Consider the following 18,297-nt stretch of genomic DNA (forward strand, 5'->3'; position numbering starts at 1 on the left):
GTATTGCCTGCAATTCGAAAAAACTATTGAGGAAGTTTGTTGGACTTGTCAGAAGTCAAGTAAGAAAAAGTCTGGAACAGCATGCCCCTGTACACATCATCCAGACTAAAGAGCTTCTCGAAGTCCTGATGATTGACTACCTATTCATTGGGCAGTCAGAGAGTGGACATCATTACTGTTTGGTCATGACAGACCACTTCTCAAAGTTTGCAGTGGTGACTCCCACCTGTGACTAGACTGATGAATCTGCTGCTCGTGTGATCTGTCAAAACTTCATCCGAGTGTATCCACTCAGACCAAGGGGCCTGTTATCAGGGGAAAGTCATGGAAGAGTTGTATAAGCTTTATGGGATCAAGAAATCCCAGATTTACCCATACCATCCACAGGGAAATGGAGGGTGCGAATGCTTTAACAGGACTTTGCTACAAATGCTGCACATCTTGTTGAAGGATAAGAAGATGACATGGCCTGAATACCTCCCTGACCTTGTGTGGACTTACAGTTGGGTCTACAATACCACGAGGTGTATCTCTTACATGCTGTTTTTTTGCAGGAGCCGGAAGATAAATTGTTGAGCTGAATCTTGAGCAACCTAAAGATACGTCTTGGGTGCGTGACCACCAGCAGGACAAAGACTTTGAGAGAAGATACATGTAGCTGGAACTCCAGTGCAGGAGATCTCGCTGCAGCACAGAGACCAAGTGCTGGTCCACGAGAAATGGCCTAAAGAAAAATTAAGCGAGTGATGGGAAGTAGAGCCCTACGGAGTGCTGAAGTGGGTCTTCCTTTATGGACCTGTGTATGAAGTACAAACAGAGACTCCTGGTGCACTTCCTCGAATATTATACTGAAAAATGCTGAAGCCCTGTTAATTATAGGAGGATACTTGTTCCCAAGATACAATGCTCCACCCTAGCCTGTGATCAAGCCTGAGTGTGGCATAGCTGGAAAGTCACACTGTGAGTCCTAGCATAACAGACGTGGAAATTCCACTGCAGTACCATCAGCGGAGCAGTGTGAAACGAGCCACATGTCTGCTGCAGTGGTCAGGTGGGAGATCTGGAGGACCTGCATTCATAGAGAGCTGCAAGCTAGAAAGCAATTCCAGTGGTACTGAGCCTAAAAAGAGACTGCATTGCTGGGAGAGAGAGCTGCAAAGAAATGAGGAGTCGGCTTGGAGAGCCGTGTGAGACATATCCTAGATAATCTGTGACTGTGAGAGAAGGACAGCAGCACAACCAAGGGGGCAGCCGGTGTTTGAGAAGTGCAGCTTCAGAACGTGCCAGAACTGACGTCTCTGAGAGAACAAAGCTGCAGGGACTACACCTAGAGAGACTGCTACAAAGGAATCATATTGACTTGCAGCTCTGCATATTGGGGTACCCCCAAAAGATGTCCAAAGATGCATCACCTACATTACAATACTGAACACGCTTGAGTTGTGTAAGTGAGGTAGGCCCTCAAGAAAAAGCCTGATGTGTGCTCACAGGTAGTGACTTAAACACAGGCCTGCCAGATTAAATATGCAAGCTTGAGCTGACACCTGAGGAACACACATTCATCCACCAGTTGCAGACAAGTGATTGGGCAACCATTGCGCTACTATCGGATTGTGTGCGGTTAGCACCATTGAGGGGTTGAGACGTTCGGTGGTACTTCCACAGATTCTACAGGAGAAGTGTGTTGCTGATTTTTGTGATTTATAACAGATTGTTAGCATACTCTTCGCTAGAATCAGTTAGACTGTTTAGTGTTTCTGAATAACCACATATCGCTTATCTATTAACGGCCTCCAATCCTGATAAAGGGCCTAATAAGCAACTTCTATGCGTTTTTACGCCCACAATTACATTATGAATCAGCGCTTTGGGGATTTGTGAACTGGAAAATACATGATCCCCCAACTAACATCAACCTTTATTCTCAAGACATTCAGTGTGACACTTACATTTCTGCCTTCTGTGTCCTACTGGCAGATGACCCAAAAAATAATTCATAAGTAGAGATAAGCGAGCATACTCGCTAAGGACAATTACTCGATCGAGCATTGTCCTTAGCAAGTATCTCCCCGCTCGGAAGAAAAGATTCGGCTGCCGGTGTGGGTGACAGGTGAGTTGCAGCAGTGAGCAGGGGGGGAGCGTGGGGGAAGGGGGAGGGAGAGAGAGATCTCCCCGCTCTCCCCCGCCGCTCCCTGCCCGTCACCGGCAGCCGAATCTTTTCTTCCGAGCGGGCAGGTACTCACTAAGGGCAATGCTCGATCAAGCAATTGCCCTTAGCGAGTATGCTCGCTCATCTCTATTCATAAGGGATACCTCTCCCCAATAAGAAACTTTTATATGGGAAATATGCAGCCTGTTGAAGATGTGGAGAGGCAGCTGCGGATCACTTCCATTGTTTATGGACAATTCCCTAAATTTACTTCTTCTGGCATCGAATACACACTTTTGCTAAAACACATTCTGGATATGCTATTGCATTATCCCCGGCCTGTGCTCCATTGGTCATGTGGTTATTACGGGTGCGTTTATTCCGTGTCCCATATATCTGCCTCAGCACGTAAGGCCAACTTGCAAAACTGTCTGACACCAAATGCCTCACATTGCGAGTACTTTTAGAAAAACTTAGCTGTTTGTTCTGAATGGATTGGGTTAACGCTTCCCTATATAAAGAAAATGTGTTCAACAATTTTTTTACATATGGGCGCCATTTATTCATGTCCTCCCAACCCTTATTAACCCTTTGCAATCCAATTTTGGATTCAGGGTTTCCTAGAGGGTTTCCTCTTTCTGCCATTATACAATGGCGCCATCTGCTGGCTAGAGCCAGTACTGCGGTATGGGATATGCTGGAGAGGCACCCAACAACAGAGCGGCCAGTAATCTACAGTAAGAATACCCTACCGGACGTCTTCCGACATTGGAGCTGTACAGCCTTCAATCAGAATGTCTTCAGACATCAGACAGTGGATTGGAAAGGGTTAAATCCCAAGTAAAAGAATGCTTCCCAGCAACCAGCTGGTATCCTGAATGTGACGTAGCACCTATATAAATGAATACAATATTTATACATATTGTATTATTATATAATTATTATTATTATATTATTAGACTCTTATAAGTACTGCTAGCTTTAAGGGTTTGCCAGACCTATGACATGCAACACTGCAGGATTTTGAGCTGTGGCATATTGGGGGCCTGAGAGATCCCTGTCTCACTCTTATCCTACTGTTCATTATTGTAAACAGAATAGGATTATGAATGGGGCCAATGTAATACCAAAGAATATACAATAATGTTTTGGTTTGAGGATCTTCACTGAATGGAGGATGTTCTCGGTCTTCAACTTCCACACATTTCCATTTGACAGAGACTTAAACCTTAAAGGGGTTCTCCCATTTCTAGCTGTGTTCAGACAGCTCCGTACATTGCTCAGTGGTCAGGGTTGGTACTGCAGGCTGAGTCCCATTCACTTCAATAGGATTCAGCCTGCAGTACCAACCTGCAGTACGGCGCTGTCTGATAACAACTAGAAGTAGGGGAACCCCTTTAGGTTATAGAAATATATTCTCACTATTTATCCTATCCTTTGATTCAATGTTCAGTTTCTTCATACCGTCTTTCACCTTCCCTTCCTCTTTTTCCCCCTCTCCACCCCTCTCTTTCTCATGTTTCTTGCGGCCCTCCTAGAGGGTTATTCGTGTTATTTTTTTTTTTTTAAAGTTTAATAAAAGCACTTGATTAAAAAAAAAAAAACTTTGGCTACTTTGCCATAAGAATAACGCAGTAGACGTTGCCAGCAAAACAATGGGACCCAGGGGAGGGACCCTGTTGTAAGACAATGGGGTCCAACATACAGCAAATCTAGCAACGGGATGAAAATGAACAGATGAGGAACGCTCATCAAAAAAAAATTGGAACTAAGATTGCAACATGCTGATCCTTTGTGTCATTGGAAGATAAGCCCCAATCAGAGGGGTCTTATGAGGAGTGGGGATCAGGGAAGATAGTTATTGGCAGCACAAAGAATTATCAGTGCCCTTTTACATGGGACGACCAGTCGGACACAGACAGGTCGTCCCATCAATAATTGTTCCTGTGCATTTACACAGGAACGAGCATCGCTAGTGAATGTAGACAAAGCGAGATGGGGATCATTCACAGTAAACAGGCAGTCGTTCATAAGTGATACTGCCTGTTCACACGGAATGATGCAGAAACTGAATAAAGAACAAGAAACAAATGAATTCTCGTTCATAGTATTGATGTATTTATCGTCCCATCTGAAAAAGCCCGTAGATCCTATGGTCTGAAGGTAATGGGGTGTGGTGGCCCGAATCAGAACAATGGGTTGAGTTTTGCTTTGAGGCTACCTCTGCTTTTCGTAAGCCATGTTAGATAAATCTTGGCATATTGGAAGCAGAAACCAAAAAACGGCAAGAGCACTCATAATGCATTTACTATAGAGGTGTACATACCTAGAATCAATACTCTAACCACATTAAATAATGCAAGGTTCTTGGTATATAATTTGATCAAATCATAGTGGCCCATCTACCAACGTCAAATAACATTATATTATATCTGCTTCTATGGTATGTTGCTGCCGTGGTTTTACGCGCACCTATAGATTTCTATTGGGAAGTTCTGACCTATTTCATCCCTTTTTCTACAAATCTTGGCACATTGTCTCGGCGCTTCTTATAACTTGCATGATTGTTTGGATTGGATTTTTCGCAATTTACTTCTAAATCAAGTACTACTTGTTCCTCAGCTATAAATATGTAACCCTACGTGCCTGAATATTACTGTAGCGGTACGAGATCTTTCACCCACTGACTGCTGTTCTTCCTGTAGGACTTTGAGAAGGCGCTTTTCTTTCCATGTAAAGCAGCTGAACTGGTCAATGACTACGGGAAAGGCTGGAGTCTGAAATACCGAGCCATGAGCCAATACCACATGGCTGCTGCATACCGTAAACTAGGCCGCCTAACAGATGCAATGGAGTGTTGTGAGGTATGAAACAGAAGACCATAGGCATGTGACTTACATTACTGATTTAACCCCTTAAGGGACAGACACTTTTCAAGGATTTTACCCATGTGGTGGTTTTACTGACCTACTTTTCTTTCTTCAGCGACCAAAATTGTTTTTGCTGCGTTTTGTTTTTCTATGACGTATAGGGCTGTTTTTTTTAATATCTTTTTTCACAGAATTTAGTTTCCATTCCTTAGTTTTATTAAGGGTAAAAAGCTAAAATGAAAAGATTTTTCTTAATTTATAGGTGTTCATTTTTAAAATTAGGATTTTGTTTCCAATGTTTTAATATATAATTTGCATTGTCTTGGATTATAGGGCAGATACCGCGATGGTTTTGTTTGGCGTCGGTGGTATATATATATATATATATTTTTTTAAATTTGAGGGCTGAGTCAGACAAGCGTTTTTTTTGCACGCGCCTATGTGTGCAAAAAAGCGTGTCTATTAGAACTAGAGATGAGCGAACGTACTCGGTAAGGCCGATTTCGCAATCGAGCACCGCGATTTTCGAGTACTTCACTACTCGGGTGAAAAGATTTGGGGGTCGCCGGGGGGCGGGGCGTGGCGTGGTGGAGCTGGGGGTAGCAGCACGGAACAGGGGGGAGCTCTCTCTCCCTCTCCCCCCCACTACCCTCTGCAACCCCCCGCTCACCCACGGCGCCCCCCGAATCTTTTCACCCGAGTAGTGAAGTACTCGAAAATCGCTGTGCTCGATTACGAAATCGGCCTTACCGAGTACGTTCGCTCATCTCTAATTAGAACCAATGGTTCCCTATGAAGTGTTTACATGTTCATCTTTTAGAGGCGCTAAATACTCGCACCTGCAAAAGATAGGATATACGTGCCTAAAATACGCACTGGGAAGGTCCGTGCTGCAGGTAAAGAATCCCCGCAGGGAATCCCCTCAATACTGAACACTGTGACAGCACCATCACAGTGTTCAGTGATGATGGGACTCCCCGCAGGGACGAAAGAATCTCCTGCCACAGCTGTGGCAGGGGACCGCAATGCCATCGCATTGCTTTCAATGGGCTCGGTGCTGCTGCCGCCCTGTTGAAGGCAATGCAATGAAGGCAACCACCACAGGAAGTTTTGGGGAAGGGCTCGAAATATAAGCCCTTCCCTGAAAATAAGCCCTGGCTGCTGTAAAAAAAACCTTCTCCCTAGCTCCCCAACACTCTTTTGTAGCATATCTTCTGGCCGGGGATTTAAAAATCCCCACCCCCTGGAAGCGATGCCTCTGATTAGCTGAGCGCTATGACCAATCAGAGGCAGTGCTCGGCTGTCATTCAATGAATGGCTGAGTGCTGCCTCTGATTGGCTGAGCTCTGTGACCAATCACAGGCAGCGTTCAGTTGTCATTCAATAAATGGCTGAGCGCTGCCTGTGATTGGCTAAGCGCTCAGCCAATCAGACCAGCCCTTTCTGGAGGCGGGGATTTTTAAATCCCCGTTCATCAGAAAGTGTTTCAGAGCAGTCCCTGCATGGAAGAGAAAAGACGCTCCAGAGCTGGACAGTGGCGGAGAGGTGATGTGTATATATTTTTTTTTATTTTTTACAATACGAATAATTTTCAGGGAAGGGCTTATATTTCAAGCCCTTCCCCGAAAATCACTGTGGGAGTTGCCTGCATCCCATTGCTTTCAATAGGGGGGCTCCAGCGCCAGCCCCATTGAAAGCAGTAGGAGAAAATCGCGATCCCGTGCCACAGCTGTGGCAAGGGATTCTTTCATCCCTGCGTGGAGTCCCCTTGTCACTGAACACTGTGACAGTGCTGTCAGAGCGTTCAGTGATGAGGGGACTCCCCACTGGGTTATTTTACGCGCAGCACGGACCTTGCTGTTGCACAGATGTCCTATCTTTTGCAGGTGCAAGTATTTTGCGCCTGCAAAAGTCGGACATGTGAACATAGCATAGGGAACCAATGGTTCTATCAGATGCGCTTATTTTTGCGCACATAGGTGCACGCAAAAAAAAAACCGCTTCTCTGACTTTGCCCTAAGATTACTGCTGCAATTTTCTAACTACCCAATGCAAACTATTCACTGCTTTGATTGGCCTTTGCTGATCACATGAACAGCTCCAGCCAATCGGAGAACAGCTATAGGGCATTAGTAGTTCATCACCATGGTGGAGATTAGGTAGTCTAAAGATAGCGTTGGCCATTTAGATGGCTGAAAATGGACCTTGGAGGGACAGCACAGAAGAACAACTGCAGATAATGAAAACCACGGAATTTATTCCCCAAACCGGAGGGTCACTTTAACAGAACGGCGGTCCCCCGTTTAGGAATCCCATCTCTTTGCCAGAGTGAAGAGCAGCTGGAAACAGCATCCATTGCTTTGAAGGACCTATCCGATCCTGCATTACACAGACATCCCATTGATTTGAATTGGAGCTGTGTAATGCTTCATTTTCCCTGTGATAACGCCGATTAGACAATAAATGATTTTCTGGGACTTGGATATGGATGACCTATCCTCAGGATAGGTCATCTATATCAGATTGGTGGGGTCCACTGCTTGGTATCCCCTACGATCAGTTATCAGTAGGATGAGTGCCGCGACCACTTTACTGCATACCAACCACAGCCCCGAACAGTTCATAGCAGCTGTGGCTGGTATAGCATCTTAATCCAGTCCCAATGGGACTGGACTGCTTCTAGGCCATGTGACTGATTAAACGTGACGTCATCGGCCTGAGAAGAGATAAAACGGTTACAGCCTCCTCAATCAGCTCCAAGAGCTGAACCCTCACCAATCTGATATTGATGACCTATCCTGGAGAATCCCTTTAACATTATGTAGACCGGTATTGATATCATCTATGGATATCTCAAGAGCCAACCTCCTTCTTGTCTACGTCTAGGTTTGCTTAGGCTTGTGAGGTGATGGGCGTTTTTCATTTTGTATTTTTAATAGGATTGCTTGTGTTCTAGGAGTCTATGAAGATAGCTCTGCAGCACGGGGACCGACCGCTTCAAGCTCTTTGTCTTCTCTGCTTTGCTGACATCCACCGGAGTCATGGAGACATAGAGGTGAGCCGTTCCAAAACCTGTCCATATGTGCTTTCAGGGAATATATCACCGTCATAGAGGGATCCCTTCATTTGAGACCCCATTGTATTAGTCAGAGTGAAGAGCTTCTCTGTGGCGGACTCAAGATGTCCATTCATCCGAATGGTAGACATGTAATAATACATTTTCCCTGCATGTGACGGTGATCACATAATTGCATAATTCCCATTAACCAGTCAGCAGCTCTAAAAACTATTACCTGACTGATGTTTCTGAGGTCATGGAGTCACATGATTCTTTTCAGAGCTGCTGACTGGCTGAAATGAATCATATGATATACCATGTGACTCTTTGGAACCAGGAAGTGTTCCATTTTCAGCCATTTGGCACTTTGGGGGCTTTTTTCGTGAATGACACTATTTTAACTCTGTTAAGCTAGGATAATGATACCGTAACTCAAAAAGGTCTTTCGTAGCGATCAGTTCCTTTTAAAGGGAAATAAAGATTGTTATTTTTAAAGGGATATGAATGCATATACTATCAACAGGATAGAAGTAAATGACTGGTGGGAGACCAACTGTTGAACACCCCTATCGATCACAAGAATGGGAGTCCCAAGTCCCCCCACATGAATGACCAGTCGTCAAGCATGCATGTTGTTGCACTCTTCATCTCTGCCAGAGATAACTCAGTGCTATACTTTGCTTCTCTGCTTCTTTTTGGCAGCTACATAGACCTAAATGGAGGGTCAGTGTGCGTTTTCAACCCTTACTCCATCCATATGAAGGAAGCAGGGGGGGGGGGGCACTTGTGATCAATGGGGGTCTCAGTGGTCATATCTCACTGGTCAGACAATTTTCCCTTAAACTGATGGATAAGGATAAGCTTATATCCTGGTCCAACCCCTCTAGGCACATGTCCCAACACTCTGCCCTGGAAGCCAAACAGAACACCCATCTGGTTTTGGGACAAATTTTTGTCCCTGGACTAGAGGGTACAGGAATTATATTACCTGTACTCAATCTTCTCAGCTATTTCTCCGTCCTGACAGTTCTGGGTCCAGTTTTCAGGTGGCAAAGATGGCTGCTGCTATTTTCTAACTACACTAAGTACTGACTTTCATTGGCCAGCACTGATTACAAGAGCAGTACTGGTGAATCACAGGGCAGGTATAGTGCATTGGTAGTTTTAAAACTACCAATGCATTACACAAGTAATCCCCTACTACCTCTCCTAATTGCTTTAGAGATTGCGGGGCACTGGGTTCGGTTTTGCCTACCCGGTGGACATGCCCAACGGTGAGATCCCTGTGGAGGCAGGTAGCCAGTCTGGTTTCGAGAGTTTTGGGTAAGACATTCTCCCTCAACCCCTTGGTGTGCCTGCTGGCGGACAAACCGACTGGGTATAATAATCAACAACACAAACTCAGTTTATATGTATGGCGGCAAGGATCTACATAGCATCCCAGTGCTACAAAACCATCCCTTAATCTGAACCCCATCATAGCTAGAATCTCCAAAATGATCATCTGTGAAAAGCTGTCTGCTATGAGGGATGATTCTATGGAGGGCTTCCTGAAGAGTTGGAAACCATGGTCTGACTATCTAAGTATCCCAAATATGTTGCGGCTACTGACCTCATAGGAGTAAATCTCCTGAGACTCACCAGATAATGATACCAAAAACATCCGATATACAAATGAGAATAATTTTCTTACAGATACAATAATGAGTGGGAACCTACATGATATGTTTCATGTATGTTTGTTTAACATTTACAGTCTTAAGATTGGTTTTACTAAAGTCCGCCCTGCTCTTTATTATGTATAGTTATGTAAAAACCAAATAAAAACTTTTGACATAAAACTACCAATGCACTATAGGGAATCAGTGTCACTGGTACCCAAAGCACAGGGCCTGTGACATGGGACCCAACCACAGGGTTGACTTATTCCTAACTTCCCGGATCCGGCTCTCATTGCAGAAGTCACACCCAGACTCGCTTTTGCACATCCTTGCTGCCACCACTGACTGTTTTACTCCAAAGACTCATGTACACTGAAAGATAATCGCTCAAAAATTGCTCAAACAACCGTTTGAGCGATCATCTTTGCATAGCTCTAAGTAGCTAATTAGCTACTTAAGAGTTAATGCAGGCAGATCGGGATACCTTTCCGATAGCTCAGAGAACAAAGCAGCTATTTTGTATATGCAACCAGCTGCTTTGTTCTCAGAGCCTTCAGCCGGTGTTCCGCTGAGAACTGCCAGCGGGATACCAGCTGAAAGAATACTATCAGAGCCGCCCGCTGAGAAAATCAGCATGCGGCACTGATACCAGTCATTGGTGATTTCGAGCTTGCTAAATGGGCCTTAAGGCAAGTCAGCCACCTACATTCTGCTCACTGACTGGATATGGACCCTTCTGGCTCCCCAGCAGCCTATAATAACACACGTATCGGGATCTATGGGTTGTTTATAGAGCTACCAGGATGGACTAATAAAGATTGAAGACTTTATTCCAAAAAAGATAGCAGTCCTTATAAACAGGTATATAAAAAGGGTGATATACAAAGTAAAAGGAACCCATAATATACATACCAGACAGTTAGTGAAAGTCAAAGGGATCAAAGTAGAAATACCAGTTCCTATGTAGTAATTTGTGTAAGGATACACTGGGGGGTGGAGAGTTCCTTGTATTTGTTGTACAGGCCTCCATAAGCTGACAATAGAAAATATTTCGGTCATATTTTCCCAAGAGGCGCTCCAGGAAGAAGACTATGACCGCCATATCTTATATAGTGAATTTCCCCATACATAGACACCAAACACCATATACTAAAGATTGTTAGTGCATGGGATATGCCCTCCAGCTCGTTCCTATGGTGAAAGTAAATGCATTGTGTTCAGCAGCACTTTACAATTGCAAGGATAGAATTATCTCCATGCTGTACCTCACCAGTAAACCATAATCAGACTTCGCTACAATCAGGTAGTTTAATTGGCAATAAGGAGGGATGGGCAAGAAAATCAAGTACAAGTAATATACCTCCTCAGGGGCGTAACTAAAGGCTCAGGGGCCCTGATGCAAAAGGTGTGCTGGGCAACCCCCTCTATCTGTATCTGTACCTGTACCAATACCTAAACCATGCTGCACAGAGGCATAACGTGAAGCTTCTGGGCCCCAATGCAAAACCTGTAACAGGGCCCCCAACTATAATGCTTTATTCATAGTACTGGTCTCCCTATATGGAGAAGAGAGGCCTTATGGGCCCCCTAAGGCTCCTGGGCCCGGGTGCAACCGCATCCCCTGCACCCCCTATAGTTACGCCCCTGTACCTCCTCCAATTTTGTCCTAAAACCGAAGGGTTACTTAAATCCCAGCCCCTGGTGTAGTTCGCAGGACAGTCGTATGATAAAGACACGACTGGAAAGTATGCTTTAAATTGCAGATAAACCCAAAGCAAGAAGCTTCTAAACGCCCATTTAGACACAACGATTATCGCTCAAAATTCGCCCAAAACCGTCTTTTGAGCGATAATGGTTGTGTACCTGCACTGACATCCTGCAGTTTTCATTAAGCCATCGCTCATCGTTGTCTTTCAGCATGCTGAAAAACAACAATGAGTCTTATCAGGGATTCACAGCTATTGTTTCAGCAGCATCCCGCTCCCTGATGACAGACGGGGTATGAAGAACAGAGCGGGCCAGCTGCGTTCTCCATACCCCGCTCGGAGCGCTCGGCTGTATAACAGCCGGGCGCTCTGAGCAGAGAGCAGCTGGATGCAGAAGACAAGCCGGGACACCCCACTTGTCTTCTGCTTTCTCCACTTGGAGCGCTAGGCTGTATAACAGCCGGGCGCTCCAAGCAGGGAACAGCTGTATGCAGAAGACAAGTGGCCCCGCTTGTCTTCTGCATCCTCCGCTCGGAGCGCAGGGTGATCGCTCAACGTTTGAGAGATCATCTTGTGCTGTAAATGACACAACAATCATCGCTCAAAAGTTGCTGAAAATACATCTTTTGAGTGATAATCGTTGTGTCTAAATGGGCCTTAAAAGTATCTTACTATCATTTAGGCATATGTATGTAAATGAGGACGTTTTAAGCCACTGCAGCCAAGCTTTGCCCAGTGTGAATGGCTGATAACAGGGAACAATAGGTTGCATTCAACCGTATGTCATATTAAGATGGAACAAACTTTGGGTTAGAGTTAAGGCCCATTTACACACAACGATTATGGCTCAAAATTCAGTCAAATGACCGCAAATAAACGATCATTGTTGTGTGTAATCGCTGCCATCATTCACATTTACGTGAGTTTAACCCCTTCCCTCCCCAGGACGTACCGGTACGTCCTGGGAGCCTAGTACTTCCCGCAACAGGACGTACCGGTACGTCCTGAGGATAGCGCGAGATCACATATGATCCCGCGCTATCCCACAGCGGGAGCCGGCTGTCAGTCACAGCCGGAGTCCCGCTGCAACAGCGGGGGGACATTGGAGATGCGCTCCCCCGCTGTTAACCCCTTCCCTGCCGCGATCTAAGTAGATCGTGGCAGGGAAAGAGTTCACATAGGGAGCGCGCTCCCTCTGTGTCTCCGGCCGGCTCTCGTGATGTCATTGCGAGAACCTGGCCTGTCACCATGGCAACAGGACGCCAGACACTGGCGTCCTGTATTGCCTGTGCCTATGATCGCTGTATAAGCGATAAGGCATGGCAGAGCAGTAGCTCTGCCATGCCTTATGACAGCGATCATAGGCACAGTGCTGCAAGTCCCTCAGAGGGACTGAAATAGTGTAAAAAAAAAAAGAAAAGAAAAATGTTAAAAAAAGAAAAATGTAAAAAAAATGTAAAAAAACCCTTTTTTTAATGCTTTTTCTAATATTAGCATAAAAAAAGGTACAAAAATTAAAACCCCACATATTGGATATTGACGCGTCCGTAACGACGTGTACAAAAAGTTGAACACACTTTTTATTTTGTACGACAAAAAGCGTAACAAAAAACGCTAAAAAACAGAGGCAAAATGCTAATTTTTAGCATTTTGCCTCCCAATAAATGCAGTAAAAGTGATCAAAAAAGCTGTACATTCCCTAAAATGGAACCAACAAAAACTACAGCTCGTCTCGCAAAAAATAAGCCCTTATAGAGCTCCGTATATAGAAAAATAAAAAAGTTACAGGACTTTGAATGCAGCTATAGAGAAAAAAAAAAGATTTCCAAAAAAAGGTTTTATTGCAAAAAAGTGTAAAAACCTAAAAAAATATAAGAATTTTGGTATCGTTGTTACCGTACCGACCCGCAGAAAAAATTTAGTGTGTCATTTATGCTGCATGATTAACGCTGTAAAAAAAAAAAAAAATCTATGGCAGAATTGATGCGTTTTCTCTCCCTGTTATCATAAAAAAAATAATAAAAGTTTTACGATATAGTCTATATACCCAAAAGTGGCACCAATAAAAACTACAGCTCGCCACGCAAAAAACAAGCCCTTATACGGCCGCGTCCACGGAAAAATAAAAAAGTTATGGCTTTTGAAATATGGAGATGGAAAAATACCAAAAATCGCTTGGTCCTCAACGCCAAAATAGGCCTTGTCATTAAGGGGTTAAAATCCATTGTTAAGAGGGAGAGAGACAACAAGGACTGCACAGTGTGTTGTGCACAGGAGTCGGAGATTACATTGTATTCTGCCTATAGCCCATGCAAAAACAATGGAGCTGTGTGCAGAGCTCAGACCACATGCTGTGCTCTGCAAACAGCTCCCGAAGGCCCCTTTACACGCAAATGAACCTGATAAAGTGTTAATGGACATTGATCTCCATTAACACCTTATGCAAAACGATTGCAGAGAGCAGCTGGATGTCAATCTTTCAATCATTTGAAAGATTGCATTTGCGTGTAAAGGGGCCTTTATTGTACGCTCGCTATATGAATAACACTTCTGAATTAATTGGCAGGAACTATATGGGCAAGTTCACATGAGGTGGATTTGCTGCAGAATGATTTTTATGCCAGCTGAAGCTGAACGCAGAATGAAAAGTGAACAATTCTCATTCGTCGTTGGCTGCGTGTAAACTGATCGATGATCGTTGGTTTGAAGGCTTTCTGAACTGACTTACTGCTTGTTTTGTTTCTTGTCCTTAGAAAGCTATTCCTCGATACGACTCATCCATGAGCATCATGACAGAGATTGGAAACCGACTGGGTCAAAATCAAGTGTTGCTGGGAGTTGCCAAGTGTTGGTTGCATCAGAAAGAAATGGACAAGGTGCTGTAATAAAGGGGCGTAGATCGGGAGAAAAGTAGAAAGAATTCTTATTGTTACTACCTATGGAAACTATGAACAAGCTGCTGTTGATGGATCTTGGTCAATCATGGCTGACATGGGAATACCTGTCTGTATCTTATGGCCAAAGTTTGCACAGACACTGTATGGCAACGTTATATGACTGCTATATGTGGACTGCACTGAATGGCTACTTTATTGGAGCCCCCGGCCCTTTCACAATTGGAGCTTCTTTCTATGGAAACTATCCCCGTACCCCGGAGTGCAGCATAAAATCAAGTATTCTGTGGATCAATTTCAGTGTGAATCCACATTAGATGGGAAAATCCAGTAATCTGAGCGACTTCCGACAAGGTCTAGTCATCGGTGCTAGACTAGCCGGATTACACTGCCAACCTTGTGGGTGTCCTGTGCAGCGGTGTGGAGGGTGTACAGAAAATGTTGTGATCGTGGGAAAACATACAACAAAAAGGGATCCTGTGAACGGAAGCTACTCATCGCTGAAAGGGGTCAGAGGAGGATGTCAGGAATCATTCTGTTGAACAGGCACTGCACAGTCAAGCAAATTGTAGCTGAATACGATGCCGGTGCTTAAACTAACATGTCAAAATGCACAACTCATCATTTCTTGGCACAGTTGGGCGAGCAGACAATTAGCCTCAGCGCCATTCCTGTCTGCGTAAAACAGAAAGACAAGACTCCAATGGGCAAACAAGTGCAAACATTGCAGTGGAAAAACATCCCTTAGTCAGATGAATCCAGATTTCTATTGCACCACACTGATGGGAATTTTGCACAAGCAGCATGAATCGATGACCCTTCTTGTCAACTTTCTATGACGAACCTCCATTTCATTTTTGGCTACTACAAGAAGCTTCCTGTCCGCATGGGCCGATATTTCTGGAGAATAATGTATGCCATGCTGCAGTTCTGAAGGCCAAAGGAAGTCCAACGTGCTACTAGAGGGGGCTCTAATAAAGAGGCCATTCAGTGTATATATCATACCGCCATACAGTGCTATATAGTGTCTTAATAATACAACCAGTCATAGATAACAACATGTAAGAGCCGACAGGTCCCGCCGCCGGGGCTATTTGTGCTGATGGTATCTCCAAAAGTATTTTGCAATGCTATGCGGTGTAAGGGGGGCTGGTGGGATTCATGCTCTTTGCTATGTGCTGCATCTGTTCTGTCTATAATCAGGTCATCTGTGGGTTCGGCGGTTACACAATAACAAATGTTCGCTCCTGGTTCTCTGCCTGACGTGTGTTTAATCTGCAGGCGCTGGAAGGCCTCCAGAAAGCCCAGGAGTTGGCAGAAGAAATAGGCAATAAGGTGAGTGTGTCTATGAGGTTTAATGGAGAGATTTCCCCCAGTCTGTGTCCACAACCCATCTAACAATACGTCCTGTAATCCTACTACGCACTCCATTCATAGGAAGCTCGAGAATTAGCAGCCCTTTAATAGCAAATACAATGCGTAATGGCTAAGTAGACTGTGAGTTGTAGTTCAACTCACCCTACAAGTAGTCGACATCTATACTGGATACCACTCCATTAGTTGGTGCCTCTATTATAGAATTGGCATGTAGTTGTGCCAAGAGGTGTGAAAGTTTCTTTCCATGTTGTATTGCCAAATTACTTTCAATACTCTTTTGATAGTAGTAGTATACTGACATATACCAAACGTCATGGGACAGAACTAATATCATGTAGGGCCCTTTATAGCCCGGCAAAGTGCAGAAACTCAATGCAACATTAATTCCACAAGTGGACGGAAGACTCTTGGAGGATGTTGAGCCATGCCGTCTGCTTAGCCACCCACCCTGTGGTATTTCTAGTTAGAGGATCTTGGGTGTGAATGAACCTCTTAACCACATCCCATAAATACTCAATTTGGCTCATGTCGGGTATATGTGTAGGCTGCATCATTCATAGGAACATAGATTGCTCCTCAAACCAATTCTGGTCAACTTGGGCCCGATGCATTATCCTGCTGGAATATTCCATCTTTGTAGTGGTACATGAAGTCCAGGAAGGACTGCAAATGGTTAGCAAGCAGTGAAACGTAGTGGGCACTGGTCAATGATGTGTTTAGGCAAACTAATTGACCCAACCCTTGCCATGAGAACCCACCGCACACCAGTATGGAACCATCACCAGCCTGCACAGTGTCTTGTTGAAAACTGGGTTTAATGGCTTCATGGGGTCTATACCACACACAAACCCTACCATCAGCTTGAAACAGTTGGTACTGTAACCGATCAGACCAACCATGTTGCCAGTCCTCTAGGTTCCAGTTGGGAACCTCATGAGATGCTGTGTCTGGTGTTGTGTTATTAACAGAGGATTTATGGTGGGTCTTCTGCTCTCATCCAATGGAAGAACGCTGCACTGACCTGCAGGGTATGTGTGTGTGTGGCCTCCTCTATTGAGGGGTGGTAAAGCTTTCTATGACAAATTCCCAGTACACATGTGACACTGTGGATCGAGGAAGGTTAAATGCCCACACAGCGTTGGAAATGTAATGTCCCAGCTATATGGCACCCACTATCATGCCTTGTTCCAACTTCAAAAATTCATGCCACCTTGCCATGTTCACACTGGCCAGTGCTCAGCCTCACTCACAAGATAACGCCTCATTACTTATACAGGTGTGGGCATTCCCAAGCCATCACCTCAGATAACTTCATAATCAATTTACATGGCTTTTTGCATGTCAGTATATACTGAATAGAGAAAAAAACATTCACAAGTGCAGCAGTAGGTACCGTGGTCTCTGCAGTTCCGGCAGGCTTCCTTGCAGTTCTCAACACTCACAGAAGATCACTTGCTGGTAACGGGGTTTGTAAACCCCTCCTCCAGCAAGTGATTGCTCTGATTGGCTGAGCCGCGGCGCTCAAGAACCAATTACTGCACTGCTCGATGAACCAATCACAGCCATTCAATGCGTTACCAGCAAGCGAACGATCTTCTGAGAACATAGAATGGTTGCTGCCCTACATCGCTTCTGGTAAATTCATCACTGCCATCTTCGTTTGAGTGGTCAATTACAAACGGTATTAACAAGCTCCATAGTGACATGCTCACTAAATGTTGCCTATAGCAGTGAGGTAGCAAAATGAGTTCATTCAGAGGTGTAACTCAAAGCTCCTGGGCTGCAAGACAAAATATGTAACAAGGCCCCCCCACTTCCAGGTGTAACAGTTAACTCTACACCACCGCTGCTTGCACCCCTAACTCCATTTCCCTGGCCCATTTTTTACCAAATTGCCTCTTTCCATAGCTCTCCATTCTAAAGGTTCACTGTCTGAGTGAAATCATCTATCGTACAAGACAGCAGCAACGGGAACTCCGAGCACATGTTGTCCGATTCCATGAGTGTGTGGAGGAAATGGAGCTGTATTGTGGAATGTGTGGAGAGTCCATTGGAGAAAAGAACTGCCAGCTTCAGGCACTGCCCTGTTCACATGTCTTCCACCTTCGGTATGTAGCAATCATTGGTGATGTAGAAGGTCTATAAATTAAGTTGTGTCCCACCTGGGTAATCCTATTGGTGAAAAAGTGCCATCCTCTCTGAGCGACAAGTCCATACAGTACTAAAGAAAAGAGATCTCTTAAAGGCGTTATCTGGGGCTTTTACTATTGATGACCGATCCTCAGGATAGGTCATTTACAGTTGATCGGTTGGAGTCCGTTGCTTGAGATCTCTACATAAGCTGAGAGCAGGTCATCAACTGTTAAATGTCTGGGCAACCTTTTTAACCTTGATGGACTGACTCTTAAAGAGAACCTCCTACTTGTCTTGAGAGCCAGTGGTATACATAGAAGAGAGGGACCTCATAAGAGAGATCTAAATGGGGCCCTCCTTATGGTGCCATATTTTTGTTCCCAGGACAAAAAGTCTTATGTTTGTTTTCTGTTTACACCCTTTCTATGACTCATTGGCCAAATCCTTAC

General features: G+C 44.6%; 1 protein-coding gene across 1 annotated transcript in view; it reads left to right on the top strand.

The window, feature by feature from the left end:
* The window catches only part of RAPSN (receptor associated protein of the synapse), a 45,835-nt gene that overhangs the window by 25,741 nt on the left and 1,797 nt on the right, over positions 1 to 18,297 (top strand). Inside the window, exons 3-7 of the mRNA XM_066583323.1 lie at positions 4,855 to 5,013; positions 7,976 to 8,074; positions 14,198 to 14,320; positions 15,620 to 15,673; positions 17,624 to 17,823. Coding sequence (XP_066439420.1) covers positions 4,855 to 5,013; positions 7,976 to 8,074; positions 14,198 to 14,320; positions 15,620 to 15,673; positions 17,624 to 17,823 — 635 coding nt within the window. The remainder of the gene's footprint in view (positions 1 to 4,854; positions 5,014 to 7,975; positions 8,075 to 14,197; positions 14,321 to 15,619; positions 15,674 to 17,623; positions 17,824 to 18,297) is intronic.

Source organism: Eleutherodactylus coqui, chromosome 11, assembly GCF_035609145.1.
Source record: "Eleutherodactylus coqui strain aEleCoq1 chromosome 11, aEleCoq1.hap1, whole genome shotgun sequence".
NCBI classification, from domain to species: Eukaryota; Metazoa; Chordata; class Amphibia; order Anura; family Eleutherodactylidae; genus Eleutherodactylus; species Eleutherodactylus coqui.